This window comes from Mastomys coucha, unplaced genomic scaffold, assembly GCF_008632895.1.
Source record: "Mastomys coucha isolate ucsf_1 unplaced genomic scaffold, UCSF_Mcou_1 pScaffold18, whole genome shotgun sequence".
Taxonomy (NCBI): domain Eukaryota; kingdom Metazoa; phylum Chordata; class Mammalia; order Rodentia; family Muridae; genus Mastomys; species Mastomys coucha.
Window position 1 is genome coordinate 55,794,865 of NW_022196900.1, and position 21,271 is coordinate 55,816,135.

The 21,271-nt window shown below is 38.3% G+C and overlaps 1 protein-coding gene across 1 annotated transcript in view; it reads right to left on the reverse strand.

Annotated features, from left to right (window-relative positions):
- Positions 1–16,544, reverse strand: part of LOC116096255 (cytochrome P450 2J6) — a 28,352-nt gene extending 11,808 nt beyond the window's left edge. The window contains exons 1-6 of the mRNA XM_031377885.1: positions 16,121–16,544; positions 10,462–10,624; positions 6,904–7,053; positions 6,344–6,504; positions 2,517–2,693; positions 290–428 (exon numbers count right to left, since the gene is read on the reverse strand). Of these exons, the coding sequence (XP_031233745.1) occupies positions 290–428; positions 2,517–2,693; positions 6,344–6,504; positions 6,904–7,053; positions 10,462–10,624; positions 16,121–16,330 (1,000 nt within the window). The 5' untranslated portion in view covers positions 16,331–16,544. The remainder of the gene's footprint in view (positions 1–289; positions 429–2,516; positions 2,694–6,343; positions 6,505–6,903; positions 7,054–10,461; positions 10,625–16,120) is intronic.
- Between the last annotated feature and the right edge of the window lie 4,727 nt (positions 16,545–21,271).

Sequence of the window (21,271 nt, forward strand, 5' to 3'; positions counted from 1 at the left end):
AAGATGCTATGACAGTGTATAGAATAGCAAAATAAAGATTTTGAACAGAGTGCAAGGTAAAATGGGAGGGGTCTACTAAAAAAGGAAGGAGATGAGAGGATGTACTCTGTACATGTCTACACCCCTGGAATCCATCTAAGTCCCAAAAGAACATGCAGAAGGCACTTCCATTCCCAAGTACACACTGCCTCACAGCTATGCCACCTCCTTTCACTGCACCATGGCCCTCTCTATGCCATAGATTCCAGAGCAGAATTCAGTTTGTCAGGTGCAGTCAGCATATGTTCACCTTGCACTTCTGGGTAGAGGGCCATGTAGAGCAGAGCCCACCGTAATGTAGTAGATGTTGTTTCAGTTCCAGCAAAGAAGAGGTCCAAAGTGCTGCAGATTAAGTTTTCTTCATTGAAACTGGTAGTTTTCTCTGGGTACTAGAAAAGACAGTGTTTAGTTAGAAAATCTGTGATTATTTAAATACACAGGTTCTGACCCTGGGTAACAAATGGGAATGTTGCTATTTGAAGTAATGTTACCTTTAACCTCCTCAGGACTCAGTGATATCATAAGAGTTACCACAGTCCAAATACAAGGAGATTTTGACACTTAGGGTCTTCTTCATCCTTGGTAATGAGTTCGGAAGGATTCATTTGAAAATAATATTAGCTTGACCTCATTAGAAAGTACTTTTTTTGCTCCAACTGCTGTAGACTGACCAAAAGCTTCTAGTACTTGAGTGGACAAATATCAAGAAACTATTTTTTATGTGACTACACTTTTGGAAATGCAAACATGACAGAATAAACCCACCCACAGATATTTAACTTCCAGTATCAGCTAAGTCACTAAGTCACTATGTGATTTAAAACTTTCATTTCACATTTATCTGATTCAGTTTATAAAATGAAGATAATGTATACAACTTAACATGTCATATCAACTCTATGAGATGCAAAAGTCACATACCAAAAACTCTACAGGTGTTTCTGTTGATTTCAGAAAGACTGAGGTGAATTCTCTGTGTTTATTGATTCTTTGATCTCTTCATTAATATTTCATACCTAACCTTGCTGATTCTATCAAATGTTCTTTGGTATATAATTCCTTATTTTCTAATCCCCCCTAGAAGTATCATTGTTTACATTGCTTATAATTTTGATGGTCTCACACCTGTACTCCATATAGCAAATAATTTGACCCGTCTTCTGGGAACAAAATGTTATTTCTATTGAAACTGTGTCAGGAAGATGAAATATTGATAGACCATGAAAAGAAATTTACTATTATGCCCTAGGTTAAAAAAAAAAGGAATTTATAATCTAATGAGTCAAAGCTCATAGGACAGATTGAGTGATGTGTATCTGCTAGAAGCCTATTTTGGTCAGAGCATTAAAAATAGTGTTATACCTTAACTTTAAAATGATCCCTACAGGCTCAAGTTTTGACTACTTTGTTCCTAGCTGCTGGGACACTTTTAGGATAGTCTGGAACACTGGCAGGTGGCGTCCATCTGGAGGAGGTCAGTAAGCAGAAACGGGATTCCTGTGGTTGTGTCCTGGCTAGTTTGAGATTCTTGGTCTACCATGAAATAAACTGACTCCACCGCATCCTTTTCCCATATATTTTCCTTCATGTTGGACCCCTTGAAAATATCAGCCAAAAATAGACCTTCAAACTCTTAAATTGTTCCTGCAAGTTATCGTCACAAGATGCAAAAGTACAAATATACACAACTATTCTTTTGCTTGTGCATGATTGGATGGTGTTTATAACCACACAATCATGAGAAGGTAGATGCCGCATTTATACATTAAAACTAAACTTCGGAATTCAGATAAATTTTGCCTGTGTGGTGCAATGTGCTTAAAATGGGCGAGTAATAGGCTTTGTATTGACTCACCCAAAAATAAAGCTCTGAAGTTTAATTACTAATTTTTCTTTGTATACATTTCTTTCATGTATTGGTAAAAGGCAAAGAAAAAGGATTAAAGGGAAGTATCAGCATTTACAGGCAGGACACCGTAAATTTCTAACACCCCTGAGTTAATGCTACTTATACGGCATAATATTTCACTTATATGGCTTATATAAAGCATTGATATACAAAGATGTCTATATCTTCATTTTTGGAACCCTCATATGCTACTTGATGAGCTAAGATACACTTTGTAGATTTGATTAATTGGTGAGAGAGGACAATTACTCTGAACTATCCTTGTAAGAAGGGGGCTGGAAGATCAAAGCCCAATAGATCAAAGAAAAAGATATGCTACAGTTTAGGAATTGAAGGAGCCATAACACAAGATAGCTGTGTTCTCTTGGAGTCTGGAGAGGCAGCATCATAGTTTCCATAGCCTTTCAATGAACCTTGTGTGGTAAATAAGAGTTAAAGTCATGAGAGCTGCAGGAGAATAAATCTTTGCCAAGTTAAACTCTGTGTGGTAGCCTGATGCAGGATTGATTGAAAGTTATTAAATGAATACATTGTCTCTATGAAGAAGACACAGAAGCATCTCCCTCACCTTTGCCATTTCCTTGAGGAAAGCATCAATGAAGTCTCTTGGCTCATCAGGATTCCAATCTCTCCGGTGATCATCAATCATACAAGAGACAAACAATTTCAGTTTTTCCCAGTTTCTGAAAACTCTTTGATGCGATCCAGGGATATATTTCATTATCCATGGAAAAATATTGTAGAGCTGATTGGGAAAAATAAAATAGTCATGGAGACAACATGGTGGCATTTTACAGTGTTTCCATACATAGTCTTGTCTTTCTACATGTTTCTTACTGTGAAATTGTAGGATGAGCTTTTTTCCCTCTCCTCTTCCTCAAAAATATTTCAACTCTGACATGAAAAATATATTGAGCCCCCAAACACTTAAAGTTCAACAGTCTGTTACATGCTATATAACACTACCTCTTTATTTGGACATTAAAACAGCATTCAACACTGTTATTTATTATACTATCAATTCCATTACAATTCCAGAAAGAATATTTATCAGTGTAATCATATGCTTGACTCTGTTACTTTCAATATTCAAAGGCTGTCCCTAGACTCAGAATTGGACAAAATCTGTACATCCTACAGAGTTGGGAACCCCTAAATATTTATCATTTCTCTAGATAATCCAACCACAGAGACCTTGAGAGCACACCAAGTTCCCCGGCTCATACCATTCATTGTGCCTAAAATGTGTCCCTGATTTTTTTTAAACCATACCCCTCACTTCATAAAGCACTGGCCAAGTCTCTTTGGAGATATTTTACTTGGTTATCCTTGAAGGGACCAACATCTTTGGACTCCTCTAGTTCTCTGACATGACTTATTTCACCTATGGGAAATCACCAATAAGAAGTGTGGTGCAGGTAACTATACATTCTGGTTCCAGTACTGTACTTTGATCCCCATATCATAAAATTGCAATCTTTACTTAAGTAAAGTAAATGGTGAATGAGGTTTCAACAATATTTTTCGTAAACAGATAGCATAACAAAATATAAATCAACAAGATTTAAAATAAGACATACATGGGTGTGATTTCTACCTCTCTGGCCTCTAGTAATAATAAGTTGCAACAGGCATAATAACAGTATTAATGATATTAATATTATTACAGAGTAGTATTGATAATATACAATGTACTAATGGGGTCTTGCTGTATCTGAGCAGTGAATGACATGAGACATACAAAGGATTCCACAGATGTCTGGTGGACTGCTATCTCTATTTGCTTGCACAACTCTGTACCAATTTGCAGACACTATACTGCCCCCTTTTCTATGTAAGAGGGCATCGTAAAAATTAATGAACTTTTGCAGCTATCTAACAAAATGGTGTAACTTGTCTTTCCAAGAACATTTATTATCACTCTCTGTCACCTTTTTGTTCCCTTGTAAGATTTTTTTTCCCCTAATACACACCTAGAAGTTGGCTGCACACTCTCTGATCTCCACTGACTTCCTAACTTCGGCTCACTAGGAGGAGAAAAACATGGAGCTGCTGGACTGGTAACTACCATGAGTAAGAGTTATAATGAGGAACACAAGATAGTATAGACACTAAGTGCAACTGAGCTCATTCATACCCTGTTTCATACCTATAAGTCTTGCTATCCATTTCCTTAATTTTCAGTGAGGGCATCCCTGAACTTGAGGAGAAAACACTTATGGGGATACCATAAGTGAGAATTAATCCACTCTTGGATGCATCATGCAGAATTTGATGGTATAGAAATAGAAGTTCTTAAAGAGAAAATGAACTTTTAATGGACCAGTAACTCTGCTTCAGATTTATTCTCTCTGGAACCATGTGTAGCCCCCATATGGTAAATCTAAAACGTCTGCAACTGTTATTTTCACACACTCCAAAAGATATGTCCAAGACAGCATAAAGTGGAATGCAGAAACACAAGTATGTAATGCTCTCTAAAAGTTGCAAAGGGACTCTAGTAAGAATAAGTGACTTTGAGGAGGTAAGCAAACAGGTGAATTTAATAAAAGACCCAGAGTAGAAAGCCAGCAATAGAAAGGGACAGGTCAGCAAAATGAATGAGGAAATCAGCAATGTGGTGGAAATAGATCAGCAACAGAAGACACATGCAGCAAGGGAACTGTATAAAATAAAACATGTAGCAGGTGTGCAGCTTGGTCTTCATGTGGGACCTGAACAACTGGGGCAGGGGTGGTCCCAAAGGCTGCTGCCTGTACATGGGATATATTCTTCTAGCTGGACTGCCTTATCTGCTCTCTCTGTAGAAGAGGAAGCACCTAGGCTTGCAGAGTCTTGATGTACCAGGTTTTAGGGATACCCAAGGGGGGGCCCACTCATTCAGAGGAGAAAGGGAAGTTGGAGGGGAAGGATTTTAGGAGGTGGCCAGTGGGCAGGATATAAAGTGAATAAGTAAAAAATGTCTTTTAAAGTAATAACTGAATGTGTCAAAAATGCACACTGGAACACATCAGTAACAGACTAAGCTATGCAGAAAAATATCAGGAATGTAGCACAATGCTGATGACATGCTCCATTCAAATATCCATTAGTAAAGTAATGAGCATGATCATAATGCCTTGGAGAACAGAGTCACTATCTACATACATCTTATATGTCCAGATGCAAAGATAAGACAAATGAGATCAATGTTTGTGTGATACCTAAGAAACACATCTTAGTGGTAAAGATATCCACAAATAAAGATATAAAAAAGAAAACTAGTCTATAAAGCAAACAGAAATAGAGCAAGCTGGTATAGTTATGATATCTGATGGAACAGACTTCAAATCCAAACTAGTCAAAAGAGGTAAAAGATGACATTACACAAAGGGAACGCAACTTAATAAACCATAACAGTTATAAATAAAAATGATCATACACACACACACAACCACACACACACACACAGTTTTTTTCACTCCTGTTACACACATGATGGAAGAGCCTACTTCTTAAAGTTGTTATGTCTTGTGTGCATACATACACATAACAAATGTATATATGTGTGTATGCACACTAAAAAAAAAACTATGAAGGTGTTTTTAAAACATACAAACATATACACACACATCCTCAAATGTGTACATACCAAGCTGGGGGCTAGCAGAAGGAAAACCAGGCTGATAAAATCAAGCACTTGAGACTAATTTCACCTTACAACTGTCCAATTGTCTTCCATATTCCCAGGAATAGATGAGTGACCAGTAAGCTATGGAGAGTATTTGAGGAGCTATAAGGGTTAGAGATAAATAATGAGGTCTCCTTTGAGAGACATTTGAACCCCAAATGACTGTATTTTCTAATATAAGAAGACTGATAGGATCAAGTATCAATGGGTATAGGAAAAGTTCATATTTCTGAATCTTTATCTTATATGTCCAGATGCAAATATAAGACAAATGAGTATGTCACGTGAATACTGACATGGAACTGTTATTCGTAATACCATAAACCTAGGAACAACTCATTCACCTGACCACAGAGAAAACAATAACATATTCAGACAGTACACTGCTAGTCTCCTGATAACAAAGATCAGTGCACAAAGAGAAATCCCAAAACAAGGTGATGAGCTACAAAGTAAATTCAGATGATGACTCTGAGAAATGAATATAAAGGCATTGGAAAAGAGTTCAAGTAAAAATTGGCATTCTCAAAGAATCCACCCGTTACTTATACATGTATATAGACCAATATAAACACTAAAAATTTTCAAATAAATGTTAGAAATATTTTGTAGATATCAAGTTTCTTATAGCAGTCAAGAGTTAAATTTGAAATACGTTTGAAACATTACATTACATTAGCTTTACAAGCTCTACCTTTCAAAGATATACAAAGAAAAGTGTTTACCTGAGATATCATTGTTGTCTCCAAATACATAACCTCATCCAGTAACCTCAGCATCTCCTGAAACCTACTATCATGGTACTCAAAGCGCTCCCCAAAGGTGACAGAACAAATGATATTGGAAACTGCATTGTTGATACTGAAGTGAGGATTGAAAGGTTTTCCTGGATATAGGGAGAGGGAGAGATGAGTCCTTCAAAGTTATTAATTTGTTTCTATTTCCTATAATAAATTAACTTCATATGACAGAGAAATAATCATTCCAGAAGTATACATGTAAGAGGCTCTGGTCAGAGTGTACTATGTGGGGTTTGACATGCACCAAGCCCACTACTAATGCCTGGGAATTCAGACTTATTAGCAGGCCATAGGTACTCCACTGGGCTTATTGACCCATTTGTATGCTTAGCTGCTGAACATCTGGGCTGGGATCATGGCTAAATGCTCATTGTTGAATCCTCGGTGCCCAGACCTAGAGAAGGGCAAGGATGATTACTTAGATATTTAGTAAGAATCTGTTCAATGAGCGAAAGAGGCCCAGGCCCTGCACCTGAGAGACTCACCTTCCTCCTCGCTTATGGCTTCCACTAGGTGATAGGCTTCCTCCTGCATGCGCTCCTCTAAACTCTTCTTTCCTAAGCCAAAATTCCTCAGTGTCATCAGCGCAAATCTCCTTTGCTCCTTCCATATTTGGCCACTGGAGAAGATCAGTCCTGAAAGGAAGAGATTCAGCATTATGGCATTGTGGTCTAAAAGTACCTTGTGAATTATTTGTTAAACACATTTGTGATGGAAAGGAGGATGGCCAATGATGGGCTTGATAGCTGTCTAGACAGAATATTAGAAAGCAAGAGCCGTGATGGCTAACATTGCCTGGAGATCTTCAACATCACACACCGATATTTCTTAAATATTATGTAATCTATTTCTCTTAGAAACTCTGCATACTTATTTCCACCCAGCAACAGGTCCATTCTAATTGCTGCAAAAGAAAATGAGGAATATATGCCAATTACACTTTTCAAGGGAAAACAGCTGTTTGCTAACATGGTGTTCAAATGCATCTCTCCTAGCTCCAGTGTAGACAGAAAAGTCTACAAAGTTCTGTTAAACTGAATAACAGGAATGAGATAAAGGATAAATTTAAATTATAAATTATAATTAGTTATAAAATAAATTATACATTAAAGATATAGGAAAGACATTTTAAGGGGGATCCTTGTTTTAAAAAAACAGGCTTTAAAAGATGAAAAAATGACTCAGTAAGATCAGAAGCACATGTACTCCACCTAGAAAAAAACAGGAGGCAACCATTCTAGTGTGCTTAGTATCCACCACCTATTTCATGGAACATGCAACGTCATGCTCACGTCTATTTGTAACTTTCAGAAAAACTGTGAACACTTTAAACACAAGCCTTGGTCTCTCTTCTCCCTACACATCAAGAACAAGACACTTTCAGCACTCAGAAATGCTCCTTCAGCAACTCAGAGACTTCCTTGCTGAAAACCTTTCCCAGTGGCACCTGGCATTCTGCAGTTCCAGATTTTCTTCCTAATTCTTTGGGTCAAAATCCCCACAAATTTTGGTGGCTTGTTTTCTTCTACCAACTCTTGAAATATTGGAGTTGTTCGAGACTACCCCACATCTCTTTTTGATGCATATTCCCTTTTAGGAAATCTCATCATGTCTACCATTTAAATGTCATACCCTGACACTCATATAAAGTGTGCATTCTACAACCTTGCACATGCCTACTTGATGTTGACAGTTATAAGCATTTAGACTCAGGACATCTGTGACAGAAATTATTATGTATCCCTGAAACTCCAAACAGAAGCTAGCAATACCAACTACCTTATCATCTCTCATTGTTCCTCCTTGCATCCACTGTACCACAGAAGCCACTCTTTTGGCACTTCCCCTGAGATCTTTGATCTCCTGCCCTCTATGTGCATCATCAGGTCATGTAGCTTCTCTCTTGAATAATTTTGGTTCATGTGCCTTCAATATCACCATCAGGAAATAATCAAGTTTCCTCACTTCTCAACTTATTTTTCAAAATCCCATCTTTTCTAACCAATGGTGATAATTTCATGCCTTCTTCCACTTCCTACCTGAAAAACTAAATGATCCTCAGAGTGTGCAGTATGTACTCCTCTCTACTCAACACCACTCTTGCTGTTCACATGAAAACTAATATCTAGGCTGTTCGTAGCCAAATTTACGAGCTTGTATCCACTTCATTATGTCATTTAGGTACAATGCTTGCCACACTAGACATCTTTCCAGTTTTTCAAGGCCTTGGTCCTCCTTGTTATTTTAGGGATATTCTTTCTTTGTTAATTGTTTTTCCATGTTACTCAATACGTGTCTTTACTTAAAGAAGTTTTACCTGAATCTCAGTATATCTTAGAAACTACTAATGAATGACAGCCCCCCTTAACATTGTAGACATACATGATTTAATTAGCTAATTACACCAGGGTTTTTCATTTTATGGACTGCGTGTTATATAAAGATGTGTATTTTCTATTATATTCACTATTAATAGCTTATTCCAAGCACTGTGTTTCTCATAGCAGATAACATAGTCAATGATACACAATTAGTGATTGATTGTCTCAGGGAATAAGTATGAAATGTTTAAAATTTTAGAAGGTTAATTCACTTGAAGTTCTGCTTCCAATTTTGTAACATGTAACTTGATTTAATGATAATACTGAGTACTTATACTATTTTCATCTAACACTCTCTGGAAGGCTAGAGGTCCCTGTATAGCATGGCTTCAGTAATGAAGTGTAAGAAGCTTTATACAAGACAACCAACAGCAGCAAGAACAGGGTAACTCACACTCATTTTTCTAGGCCATAGGGTTAGCATAGTGTAGGGGAAATAAGAGAGCAGTGTGTCCGTCTGTGGCAGTATGTGTGATTACTTCTTACCAACACATTTAGAGTTAGTTTTTGCGAGACGTGTGGGTTCTTTCAATGCATATTAGAGTTGACACTGTTAAGTCCTTCAATGGATGCTTCCATTGTTCATAGCAGCCTTATTTATAATAGCCAGAAGCTGGAAACAACCCAGATGTCCCTCAACAGAGGAAGGAATACAGAAAATGTGGTACATTTACAAAATGGAGTACTACTCAGCTATTAAAAGCAATGACTTCATGAAATTCTTAGGCAACTGGATGGAACTATAAAATATCATCCTGAGTGAGGTAACCCAATCACAAAAGAACACACATGGTATGTATCACTGAGAAGTGGATATTAGTCCAAAAGCTCAGAATACCCAAGATGCAATTCAATGAAGTTCAAGAAGAAAGAAGACCAAAGTGTGGATGCTTCAAGTCCTTCTTAGAAGGAGGAACAAAATCCTCAAGAGAAGAAATACAGAGACAAATTGTGGAGCAGAGACTGAAGGAAAGGCCATCCAGAGACTGCCTCACCTAGGGAATCCATCCCATATACAGACACCAAACCCAGACACTATTGTGTCAATATGTGCTTGCTGGCAGAAGCCTGTTATAGCTGTCTCCTGAGAGACTCTGTCAGAGCCTGACAAATACAGAGGTAGATGCTGGCACCTAACCATTGGATTGAGCACAGGGTCACCAATGGAGAGGGACTGAAGGAGCTGAAGGGGTTTGCAGCCCCAAAGGAAGAACAACAATATCAACCAACCAGAACCCCCAGAACTCCCAGGGACAAAACCACCAACCAAAGAGTACACATGGCTCCAGCTGCATATGTAGCAGAGGATGGCCTTGTCAGGCATCAATATAACAAGAGACCCTTGGTCCTGTGAAGACTTGGTGCTCCAGTGTACAGAAGTGCCAGGGCAGGGAGACAAGAGTGGGTGGGGTAACACCCTCATAGAAGCAGAGGGAGGGGAGATGGGATAGGGGATTACCAGAGGGGAAACCAGAAAAGAGAATAACATTTGAAATGTAAATAAATAAAATATCCAATAAAAAAATGTAACCTCACATTTCCTATAAAGATGGCAATTCAAGTTGGGGTTGGATTGTGGAATTGTTGTAACAGGCACCTACAATGCATCATAAACATTATAACACACACTTCATGCTGCTCAATTAACTTATAGAAACTTACCATTTTTATTGGTGATACGTTCTTGCATAACACTGAGAGGGCGATTCAAAATGTTTTGTTCCATGTGAGTAAAGGCTTCTTTGATTAAGGGCAGTCCAGTTATGACCACTGAAGATATGTCACCAAGATTCAGGCTAAAAATATTCCCATATTTCTTCACAAACTGAAAAACACATCAATAGTTATAATTAAGCGTGTGTGTGTGTCTGTGTATCCAGGATGTCAGCAAGTGTGAAGCTAATTGGATTCATTTTGAGAGTTTTCTGTGAGGGATGTGTATGTGATGCTGTCCCCTATGCTCTTTTCGAATCTCAGACCCCCATTATGGATGAGCAAGATATCATCCCCACCCCCAGCCCCCTCAAAAGCTTTGTTTTGTTTCTGGCTTCTAGTCACCCACTGCATCTCTGAGATGTGAATGGACTCTGTGTCCAAAGACTCTGGGATAAAAGTGCATGGCAAAATCCAGGACAATAACCCACCAGTCCCAGACAACCACACCCACTGAGTGGATGCACAGTATGGTTTGTGTGTTACTTCATTTTGCATAATTCTTTTACCATAGTCAGGATTTTCTTCATCTTACTAAAGAAGAAAAGGAATTATAAGTGAAGAAAAAGGTTTTTGCCTGGTGGAGGTACTTCACCAAGTGTTACTTAATATTTATGGAAAAAAATTGTCTTTTGCGTGTTCATAAGACTTGGAGTTTACTGTCAGTTAAAGAGTGGGTACCAGGCATGAGGGTGTAGGTAAGGGCATTTGGAGGAGGGAGAAGAGGTAGCTGCAGACAATGAGCATATCAACGAGGATGCAGAACATACAGGTTTGTGCAAAGCTGAGTGTGTAGTCATTTTTAAAGATCCTTCCACTTGTTCATTTACAAGTCAGCCCTGAGTTGACCCACCTCTGCTTCAGGTCATCCTGGGTGTTGTCAGTAGTATCTAACTGAGTTCAATTCTTCCAGGTATCAGTGGTCCTCTGCCCTTCCTCTCCTTATCTTTATTTACTTACATCCTATCATGTCAATCACTAAGCCTTGGACCTTTGTAAACCATGTCAAAGCAAATGCAATGATTTGGTCTCATTCCTGGCTCTTACAACAAATTATAGTTAATGACTTAGACTCAATACTTCCATTGTTCTTTAGTCATGATAACTTCAGTAAGAATTAGCACCATTTGTCTTGTCTGGTTCATAAGGCAGAGCTAGTAAGTGTGTATCTTTTCTTTTGAAAGATACCAGACTTAGGTATGTACAATGAAAAGGAATTAACTTTACTTTGATCAATCTGTTGAGAGCTTTTATGCTGCATAAGAATTTATTGACTAATTTTCAATAACAACATAGAAGTTATCTGGCTTAAGTGTAACCTAACTAGCAATGTGAACCACATAGATTCTGTACATCTTCCAATAGTATTCAGCATCTGAGACTAAGTACTGGGTGAGAATTTTTTTCCATCTTTACCAGCTCTCTGTCTATGTATGTGTCTAGTTCAGCAGAAGTGGATCAGTAAGTTTTATCTTGTAGTGCACCAGTGAAAATGAGTAAGCCCTGACCTTTACAATTCTCTAATTTGTCATCTCTATCAATTCCTCTATGTATATTTATTTACCCAGAAGACTTTTGGGCATTCACCATAAGGCAGCCACAGTTTCACTGCACATTCACTATATCATGGGAAGATTAAAACAAGCTGTTTTTTAAGGGCCTCTAACAGGTGAAATAAGAGGTAAAAATTGAAAATAATAATAGGAACACAAATAACAATGACTTGAAATAAGAGATATAAAATTTAACAAAAGAAATAAGATACATCAAGTGTAGTACTAGAAGTAAATCTCCATGTGGATTATGGAAGAACAAAGTGAAGCTGAATTAAAATAGAAGCTAAGGATTAATGAGAAAAATGAGCCATGAGTACAAATATCTCAGCCCTACTGAAGTCCGTACTTAGCAACAGAAAAGGAGCACCCAGGAAGCATAAAGAAAAAGAGCCGCAGTTCCTCCTTCCATTAGTGGTAGATGGGAAGGTCTGTTAGTATGAATTCTTAGAGCTCTGTATAAGTTGTGGGTATGTAGCTGTGTGTGTGTGTACCAGAGGTCAACCTCAGGTTTCATATTTAAGAGCTGCCTACTTTGTTACTTTGAGTATTTCATGGGCACTGGGGAGCCAAGCCTAGCTAGCTGGTGAACTTCAGGAGTTTGGCTGTCTTCTTCTTTCTAACTCTGAATTTATAAAGGCAGGCTACTATAACCCTCTCTTATAGGTTCTGGGGACTGAACACATATTCTCAGTGCTATGTGGTAAACACTTTGCCAATGGAATCCCTGCCCTTTCCTGTGAACTTTATGGTTATTGTACTTTTTAAAGTCACTTGTTTGCATCTTTTAAACATTTGTGAATAAGTATGCCTCATTTTTTCCATTGATGGGTAGAAACTGCCAACTAATACTGAGAACTTTAATAAACAGTGGAACTATAAGTTTATTTTCATTGTGTTCAAATATGGAAACACAGATGAGCAAGTATATGAAATTATTTCTGAGTGGGAAAGTGTTAGTATGTGGCAGTGTATAAGTATGGGTGTTCATGGTCAGGTGATTCTTTGTCTCATTTGCAAAACTGGGTTTTAAGTGTTTCTTTCAATATGCACATGCCCTATCTCGTTTTCTGTTGGTGTGATAAAACACTGATTAAAATCAGTTTGTGAAGAAAAGTTTAATCTTACAAGTGATATTCTGTCATCAAGTGAAGGAATGACATCATCTCAGTGGCTGGTCCCTCCTATAGTAAATAGCAAGCAAGAGCAAATGCCCACACACTGATCTGATGGAGACAATTCCTAAACTGATGTTTTCTTTCTCCCATGTAATGCATAGGTTTTGTCAAGTTGACAAAAACTAAGCAATACAGGATTTATTTCTTTTAGCATGAAAATCATTTTTATTCAATAAATAAACATAAAATAAATCTTTGGAAATAAGGAATAAATATTAGTAGCAGTGGTTATTAGACTTTGTAGACCACAAAGTCCCTTGAAATTTTCAGACTATATATCTAATCTTCACTATAATACTGTGCACATGTATTCATTTATGTACAATTGTGTAAATTTCTTTGAGTTAATTCCTCTTCAGTCCCATTGGTCATATTCTGAGATAGGCTGATGGTATATAAAATATATGCAAATACACAGCCTAAGATGACGTCTACTATACTCCTGTTAGAAATCGAAGGGGAAGTGAAGACATTTCCTTTCTTAGGGGAAATGGTGTTTTAGTGAAGTTTTACTTATTTATATTTTTATAATTTTAGAGCTTTATTGTAGAAAACAGAGAGAGAGAAAGAGACAGAGAGAGAAGATAGAAAAGTAGAGGCCTGCCATGGCCACATGGAGAGAGGGGAGAAGAAGGGGGAGAGGTGAGAGTAAGAGACAAGAAAGAGCAAGAACTAAAGATTTAGTGAGTTTTAAATGGTGAGGTGTAAAAAAAAACACAGTAAAAAGGTCGAAATGCTGATATTGTGGGTCAGGCAGTAGAGATACATGGACTGGAAAATGAGTGCCTGCAGGAGTATAGGAGAAAAGCCTTGTTAGAGCACACTATCCAAAAGTCAGGGCCATGTGATAAGGAATTCCAGCCTTTAATTTCAAGTAGTTCACAGTCCTATTCAGCATGCAAGTTGAAGGAGGTTAGTGAATTATTAGATGAAGTAAAGCTAGAAATTGCCTGGGAGGACCAGGAGCAGGGGCACACTTCTGGATGAAATACCTGCTAAGACAAATCCAATGAAAAGTAATGTTACTGAGGATTCCTTGGGCCAAGAACTTTCACCACCATAAGTCACAAGTGAACACCCTTCGTTCCCATCAAGAAGTTTGAGTGGGTTTGTGACACAGAGGTGGCACAATGGTACTCAAGACATTGGACTGAGAGACATCTGACTTCTTTGTATCTCAATTCTGCTTCTTATTATATGTTTGACTTAGTAGAAAATATGAAAACGCACCCATAAATGGATGAAAATAATAACTGGACTGCGAAGACTTCCCCACCCTTATTTTATCACAAGCCACTGTTGGGATATCAGACACATCACTTAAGTTCTGAAGCAAAACCAATGTCAGCAGGAAAACTACAAGCCCAGAGAAACCTCTTGAAAGCAGAAAGGAAATAGCTTTCCTGGGAAAACTAGAAAGGCCAGAGTGAAGTGGGGGGAACATTAGAAACATTAAGGGCAACAGAGAGTCGATCTAATGTTGTACAATCAGGGGAAAGACAGCGTGGTCAGAAGAAAGAGCGAGCTATGGGAGGATGAGCAAGGGCCAAAGACAACGGGCTCTTCTGCCTTTGAGTTCCAGCTTCAGAGGACACTGAAGAGCAGGTTAGTGTCTGAAGTGATTCTCAGTGTGTGTGTGCAGACTACACCCGAGAGACAGCAGTACCCTAGAGAGGAGACAGGGTCCTCTGTGCTTGTAGTCACTTTGTTTCCTGTGGAAAATGGTGAGAACAAAAACTCATCAGCCTGTTGAGCACATAGGTGGCAGAAGATGGCCTTGTTGGACATCAGTGGGAGGAGTGGCCTTTGGGGCCAATGTAAGGGAAGGCCAGAGCAGAAGGCCAGGGAGCACCCTCACAGAGGCAGAGTGAGAAGGAAGGAGATAGGAGGTTTCCAGAGGAGGGGACACTGGGGAAAAGGAATCACATTTGAAATGTAAATAAAAAAATATCCAATTAAAAAAAAAAAGAAAGACTAAACAGGAATAAAAAGGCAACTACTCAAAAAGTGTCCAAAAATAAAAAAATAAAAAAAAAAGGAAGGAAAAGGAGAAAAAAACAATTAGGTTAAAGAAAATAAGAAAAAAAAAATATGTGTGTATGCCCTTAAATAGCAACAAATAATCAGAGGGAGTCAGACTTCACTAGTCCTAGAAAGTGACAGGGTTAATCAAACATGGCTGGAGTATTCACGATCTAAGCAGAAAAAACAATTATAGATAAAGAGAAATAAAGTGGGAAGACGATCATACACCAAAAAGGCCTGTCAGTCTTTCATGCATACTGTGTACACATAACAGTCTTTCTAATATAAGGGGGCGGGGAGGAGAGAGCTTCCAAGAAAAGAGTGGAAAAACAGGCAGACTTCCAGTGGAGTTGGAGACACCAATGTACCTTGCCCTGGAGTTGATAAACTTAGTAGATGAACAGTCAGCAAGGACTAAAAGCACAAACAAGGATCAATAAGAAGACTGATGTTTGTAGAAATCTTGTCAAGAGAAAAACACATTTTGCTTTCTCTACAGGCACTTTAACAAACTAAGCTGAGGTAGCCCTCTTTACCCATACCCATTTCTCACATTGAAAGGGCTTATTCTAGATTTATTATCATTCCTTTAATATACCATGGCTTAAAGACTGAAAAATCACACACAGGAAGAATTACAATGGAAGCCCTTCATACAAGACTAAGAAAATCTCCAGCTATTTGAATATCGAACAGCTTATTTCTTAAAGAGGACACAGGTTTTGAGTTCTGGATAGCAGGTTGCCATCACCAGCCTTTGAACCTGGTCTTCTAGTCTTAGTAAGTTCCCTGTTCCAGTAGCTCAGGATTAAATCAGGACAGACAAAGCCAGGCACCCTCACCCCTTCCTACCGGCTGGATTGAGAGGTGGGGCTTCCCAAAGTCCAACTGGAATATGTTGCCCACGAAAGGCAGACCCCAAGGCCCTGGGGGATAGTTCTTGGGGCGCCGGTTTTTGAAGTAGTCAGCCAGTAGCAGGAAGGTGACTGTAGCCACCAGAAGAGTTCTGGGATGGAGCGCTGCCCAGATCGTGGCTATCAGGGAGCCTGCAGCAGCGAGCATGGCTAGAACTGCAGCTGGTTCTTCTGAGGAATGAAGGTCTGAGCTGTGGCAAGTCCCAGGTGCTAACAACAAGGACACCCTGCTAAACCGGTCTCCTCATTAGTCCCTCCCTATCCCTTCCTGACCACTCCTCTGTGCCTCTCCCAGTTTCCTTGGTGGTGGCAACGCTTCTGAGAGTTGTTTTCAATCTGCTGAAACCGGAGGGCAGAAGCACCCCTGATCACGTGCACAGAGCTCTTAGCTCCGCCCCTCAGAGCTTTTACCCTTTCCTTCCCAAACTTCCTTCCCAGGCACACTTTGCTCTGCCCTGCAGGTACAGATTGCTTCTGTAGTGGCTGGGTCCCTGGCACTGGGTTCCCAGGAGAACACGCAGGAAATTTGGTTTTAAAAGGCACCAGTAGATATGATAAGGTGGAACCAGGGAATCTCAAGAGGCCCCATCCCTAAAAAAATTATTACAGGCAACTAAGGGTTACTTAATGGGAGATTCAGTCTTCCCCAGACTGTAGCCTTCTGTTTTTCAATTCTAAGTGGCCAGCCCTGAAAACATGTACATATAAGCAACAAAATGGACTCAGTAAGTTGTATTTATATATTAATGTGTACATAGGTGTGTGTATATATATATATATATAATAACTATAAGAATCAATTAAAGAGGCCATCAATTTGAGAGGGAGCAAGTGGAGAGAGACAAGAGCAGGATTGGAAGGAGAAAAAGGAAGAGGGAGTAAGGATGTAATTATATTGTAATTAAAATTTAAAATAACAATTGATCACAGAGTGGTGGCACACACATTTAATTCCAGCAATCTGTAGGCAGAGGGAGGCAGATCTCTGTTAGTTCAAGGCCAGCCTGGTCTACATAAAGAGTTCCAGGACAGGTAGAACTACATAGTGAGACACTGGCACAAAAACAAAAAAAAAAAACAAAAACAAAACCAAAACAAAACAAAACCCACCACCAACAGCGACAATAACAACAACAATACTAACAGTAATATTAAAAGACAGTCTAAGATAGTTTTTTTCAGTCAGGAAGTCTTTCCCTCTGAAAAGACAGTTGTGGTTCTAGGATTTGTGATTTGCATGAACTCCAGAGAACACCTTGGGGCATCTGGGAGCCTGATTGTGTAAGCAAATTTACCTGGCAAACAAAGCTAATCCCAGTGACACTTTACACATCTGGGCTGGACAGTATGGCAGGGAGCAATCTCACTTCCTTGCATCAAATCATATTGTTTTAGCAGACACAGGCACGTGCTTGGTGAATTAAGTGCGCCCCTGACAAATGTTCAATGAACACTTGTTGGAGGAACGCTTTTGTCCTGATCACTGTTATTATCTTTATTATTGTTGTTCTGGGGACTCAACTCTGAGACCTATAACAAGGCTATAAATTGTAAAAGCAACTTTTGTTTACCAGATGTAATTGTCATCCTGCAGGCTTACTGCTGAATAAGCTCACTCTTTCTATCTCATCTTTTGTCATGTTTTATTTTATTTTTGCTTGGGAAATTATAAACAAACACATGTGCCCAAATCTCAGTAAATGACAGAATTCATTCATGTTATCTAATCCAGAACAAATACTTCTTCTCAGTCTCAGGTGTCCTTTGGTTTGCAATCCATTTTGTATCATGTACCACTGTGGTCATGCAGTTGAATTTTGTTGAAAGGAATGGAAAAACTAGAAGCTTGAGTGCAGCCTTTTGTAAGTATGATACCTAAATTTGGGTGCTTGCAAACACTTTTTTAAAATAAGGAAATATTCAACATTTGTTTTCAAACATCTGCTTTTTGCTACTTGTGTGACAATAAGTGTCTTCAGGTAAATACAGAACCTAACTTTTTGGAACATAATATTTAAATAATTTTTCATACCATTTTTAAGTCAAGAATGTCCATGAGCCCCATGCTAAGCATCACATATATCAGTTACTGGGTTAAATCAACTGAGTGTTGTATGTCACCCTTATGGGGAGAAATGAAGAAATACCTCTTCTCTCCAGAAAATATACCAAATATTTTAGTATGTAACTACATCTGTTGGAAATGTAACTACACTAAAATATCTTATAGTGCCTAACAAGGAATACAAAGTGCCTAACAAATATATGACCATCAATAATAAAGTATCTTGGGATTCCCAAAATGTTGATCTAAACTCCTCACTTTTTCTAAACTCTGCCTGGCTGGTTTAACTCAGTTGTTCTGGTCCAAGCTCCTCTCCAACTGACTGAAAATGGCTCTGACTGAATTACTCTGCTTGGCCTCATACTAACTATGGCAATATATTCTAATTTTACTGCTGCTTGCCACCTCCCCACACTCTCTCCCATCCTCCCATTCTGTCTCCCTCCCTCTCCCTTCCTTCTTACCTCCCTCTCCCTTCCTCCTTCCCTCCCTCTCCCTCTTCCTCTCTCTGTCTCTCTGTCTCTGTCTCTCTGCCTCTCTCTCTCTCTGTGTGTGTGTGTGTGTGTGTGCGTGTGTGTACTGCTCTCTTAGGATCTAAAGTTGCCTCTCTTTCCTGTCTGTCCTTATAAGAATTGGGTGTAACCTTTCTCTGACTCATTCTCTCAAATCTTTCTCTAACTAATTACTTTATCTGACTCTCAATTAGGTATTATTTTCAAACTTGACTGCTTCCTCCTACAAACTAACTTTACCTTCATTCATTGTTAGTATTCTAGCCAGAGGGATTAAAGATGTGTCAATCCAGCCAGAGCACACACCTGAGAAGTTCTTTGGATGGAATCCCTTACCAGTGCAGCCATGTGTTTAGATTAAATTCCTCAACAATTTATTTATTTATTTATCTATTTAATTTATGTATTTATGTGCTCAATATAAGAATAATTTTTCTTCCCCTGATGTAATTGTTGTTCCAGCAGCTTATTGCCTCAGTCTACTAACCTAGGCCTAGTCCTGGAAGCTCCTACTCTCTATATAATCTAATTTAGGCCTAGAGTCTTTTCTGCTTTCTGGTCTCTTGCTGGCTGATCAATTCAGCTGTTCTGACTCAAAACCTCTCCATGCTGGCAGATTTAATCTGTCTTCTCTCAGCTTCTCCTAAATTGCACCGCTTGTCCTCATATCACTTCTAGCAATCTGACTTAGTCTCTATTCACTCATTCTCTTCCTACTTCTGTCTTCACCTGTGTCTAGCATATTCTTTTTTCAACCTGGCTGTGTGAAACTCCCAATAAAACTGCCTCCTCTCCTCTGCACTGCTCTCTCTTAAGTAGCTTCCCTTCTCTCTCTCTCTTCTGAGACTTGGGCATATCCTATTCTATCAAATCTTTATCTGATTCATCCTTTTGTGTACCACTCAATTAGGCCTCACTTTCAAACATGGATACTTCCTTCTACAAACTCACTTTACCTTCATTGTTTGAGATTAAAGGTATGTACTAAGGGCATGTCTGTATTCCAACCAGGGTTTTAAAGGTGTGTGCTAAGGGCTGAGCCACACCACAACTAGGAACAGGTTTGTTTTTGTTTCATTAAATAACACAATCTCTGGATTCACAGTGTGATAAAACATCCTGGAAAAGCTCATGGTTAAAATATGGAGTGCCTCTGGAGATCAGTGGACTACTTGTGGAGTTCTTTTTCTCCTTTTACCATGTGAGACCCAGGCTTCAAACATCTGCCTAGGTAGAACGTGCCTTATACATTTGAGTTTTTAATGTGATATGATAACAAATTCATATACTCGAAGGACCTCAGTTCAAAAGATGTCTGAGAAAACTATATCCACACTTTATCCCAAATTGGTAATAGTTACAAAAAAATCTTAGAAACACAGGACAGAAGACCATTCCTGGCCATATGTATGAGATGAATGTCCGTCAGCCATTCGTTAGAAAGAACATGAAACCACAAAACAAAGTAATAGCTTGTTCTAGCTTGTTCAAAGCAGCATACAAGGAGGAAAATCTACTAATGCAATTTTTCTCTTCAGAAACTAAGGCATATTCTATTACTAAAAAGAAGAAACAAGTTGTATCTAAGACAGGCCAATATTTCTTTAGAGCTTACATTTTTAGAAAAATCAGATAAATAAGCTGAGGACACAGCTCAATGTTTATGAAAATCAAGCACCAACTTCAGCCAAAAAGAAATCATAATTTTAAGACAGATACTTCTGAGAGAATTGTTAGGGTTTATTTTTAAAACTCATCCTTCAATAAATTGAAAATCTAGAATAAATAAATAAAATTTCAACTTTTTTTTGAAAGTTTATTGATTTTTTTTGGATGTACATATTCACAAATGTAGTACTTATTGATAGAGTATTTTTTGTCATACTCTTTAAAATTTATAAAATATTATAACAATAAAAATGAGTATTATAAAAGTTGTTTGATATAAAACAACAATCAATTTAACAGTCTTATGTAGATGCTCACCTATAGCAATAGTGAAAATACATTTTTCTCAATATAAATTTTAAATAACTCCAAACATATTAACTGTATACTTCAAAACAATACTCACTACTAGTATTTTCTTAAATGAACATAATTATATAAAGTCTTTTTGTTTGTTTTGTATTTAGTAAAGTTTAAAATCTTGGCTCTTACTGTGGTACAAGCCCAAAATAAGAACAAATTTTATACATTGGGTTTCATTGTAATAAGGCTGTATTTCAATGACCCTCACATCACCAAAGGATTTTACCTCCATCGTAGCTAAGCTGAGAGTTGATAGTTCTGCTGCACTAAGAAATGAATTGTAGGCTTGATTTTTGGATACAGATTTCCTGCTAGGGTCAAAGCTATTTGACTTGAGTGAGTGACTTCATTCTCAGCCCACAGAGAACAGCTTACATCCATTTAAGAAATAGTGTAGGTATTAAGATGGTCTTTCCATAAAGTCATTCACCAACTGTTTCAACGAACAATGGTTCTGCTTGGAGGGTGGCACAGACATTAG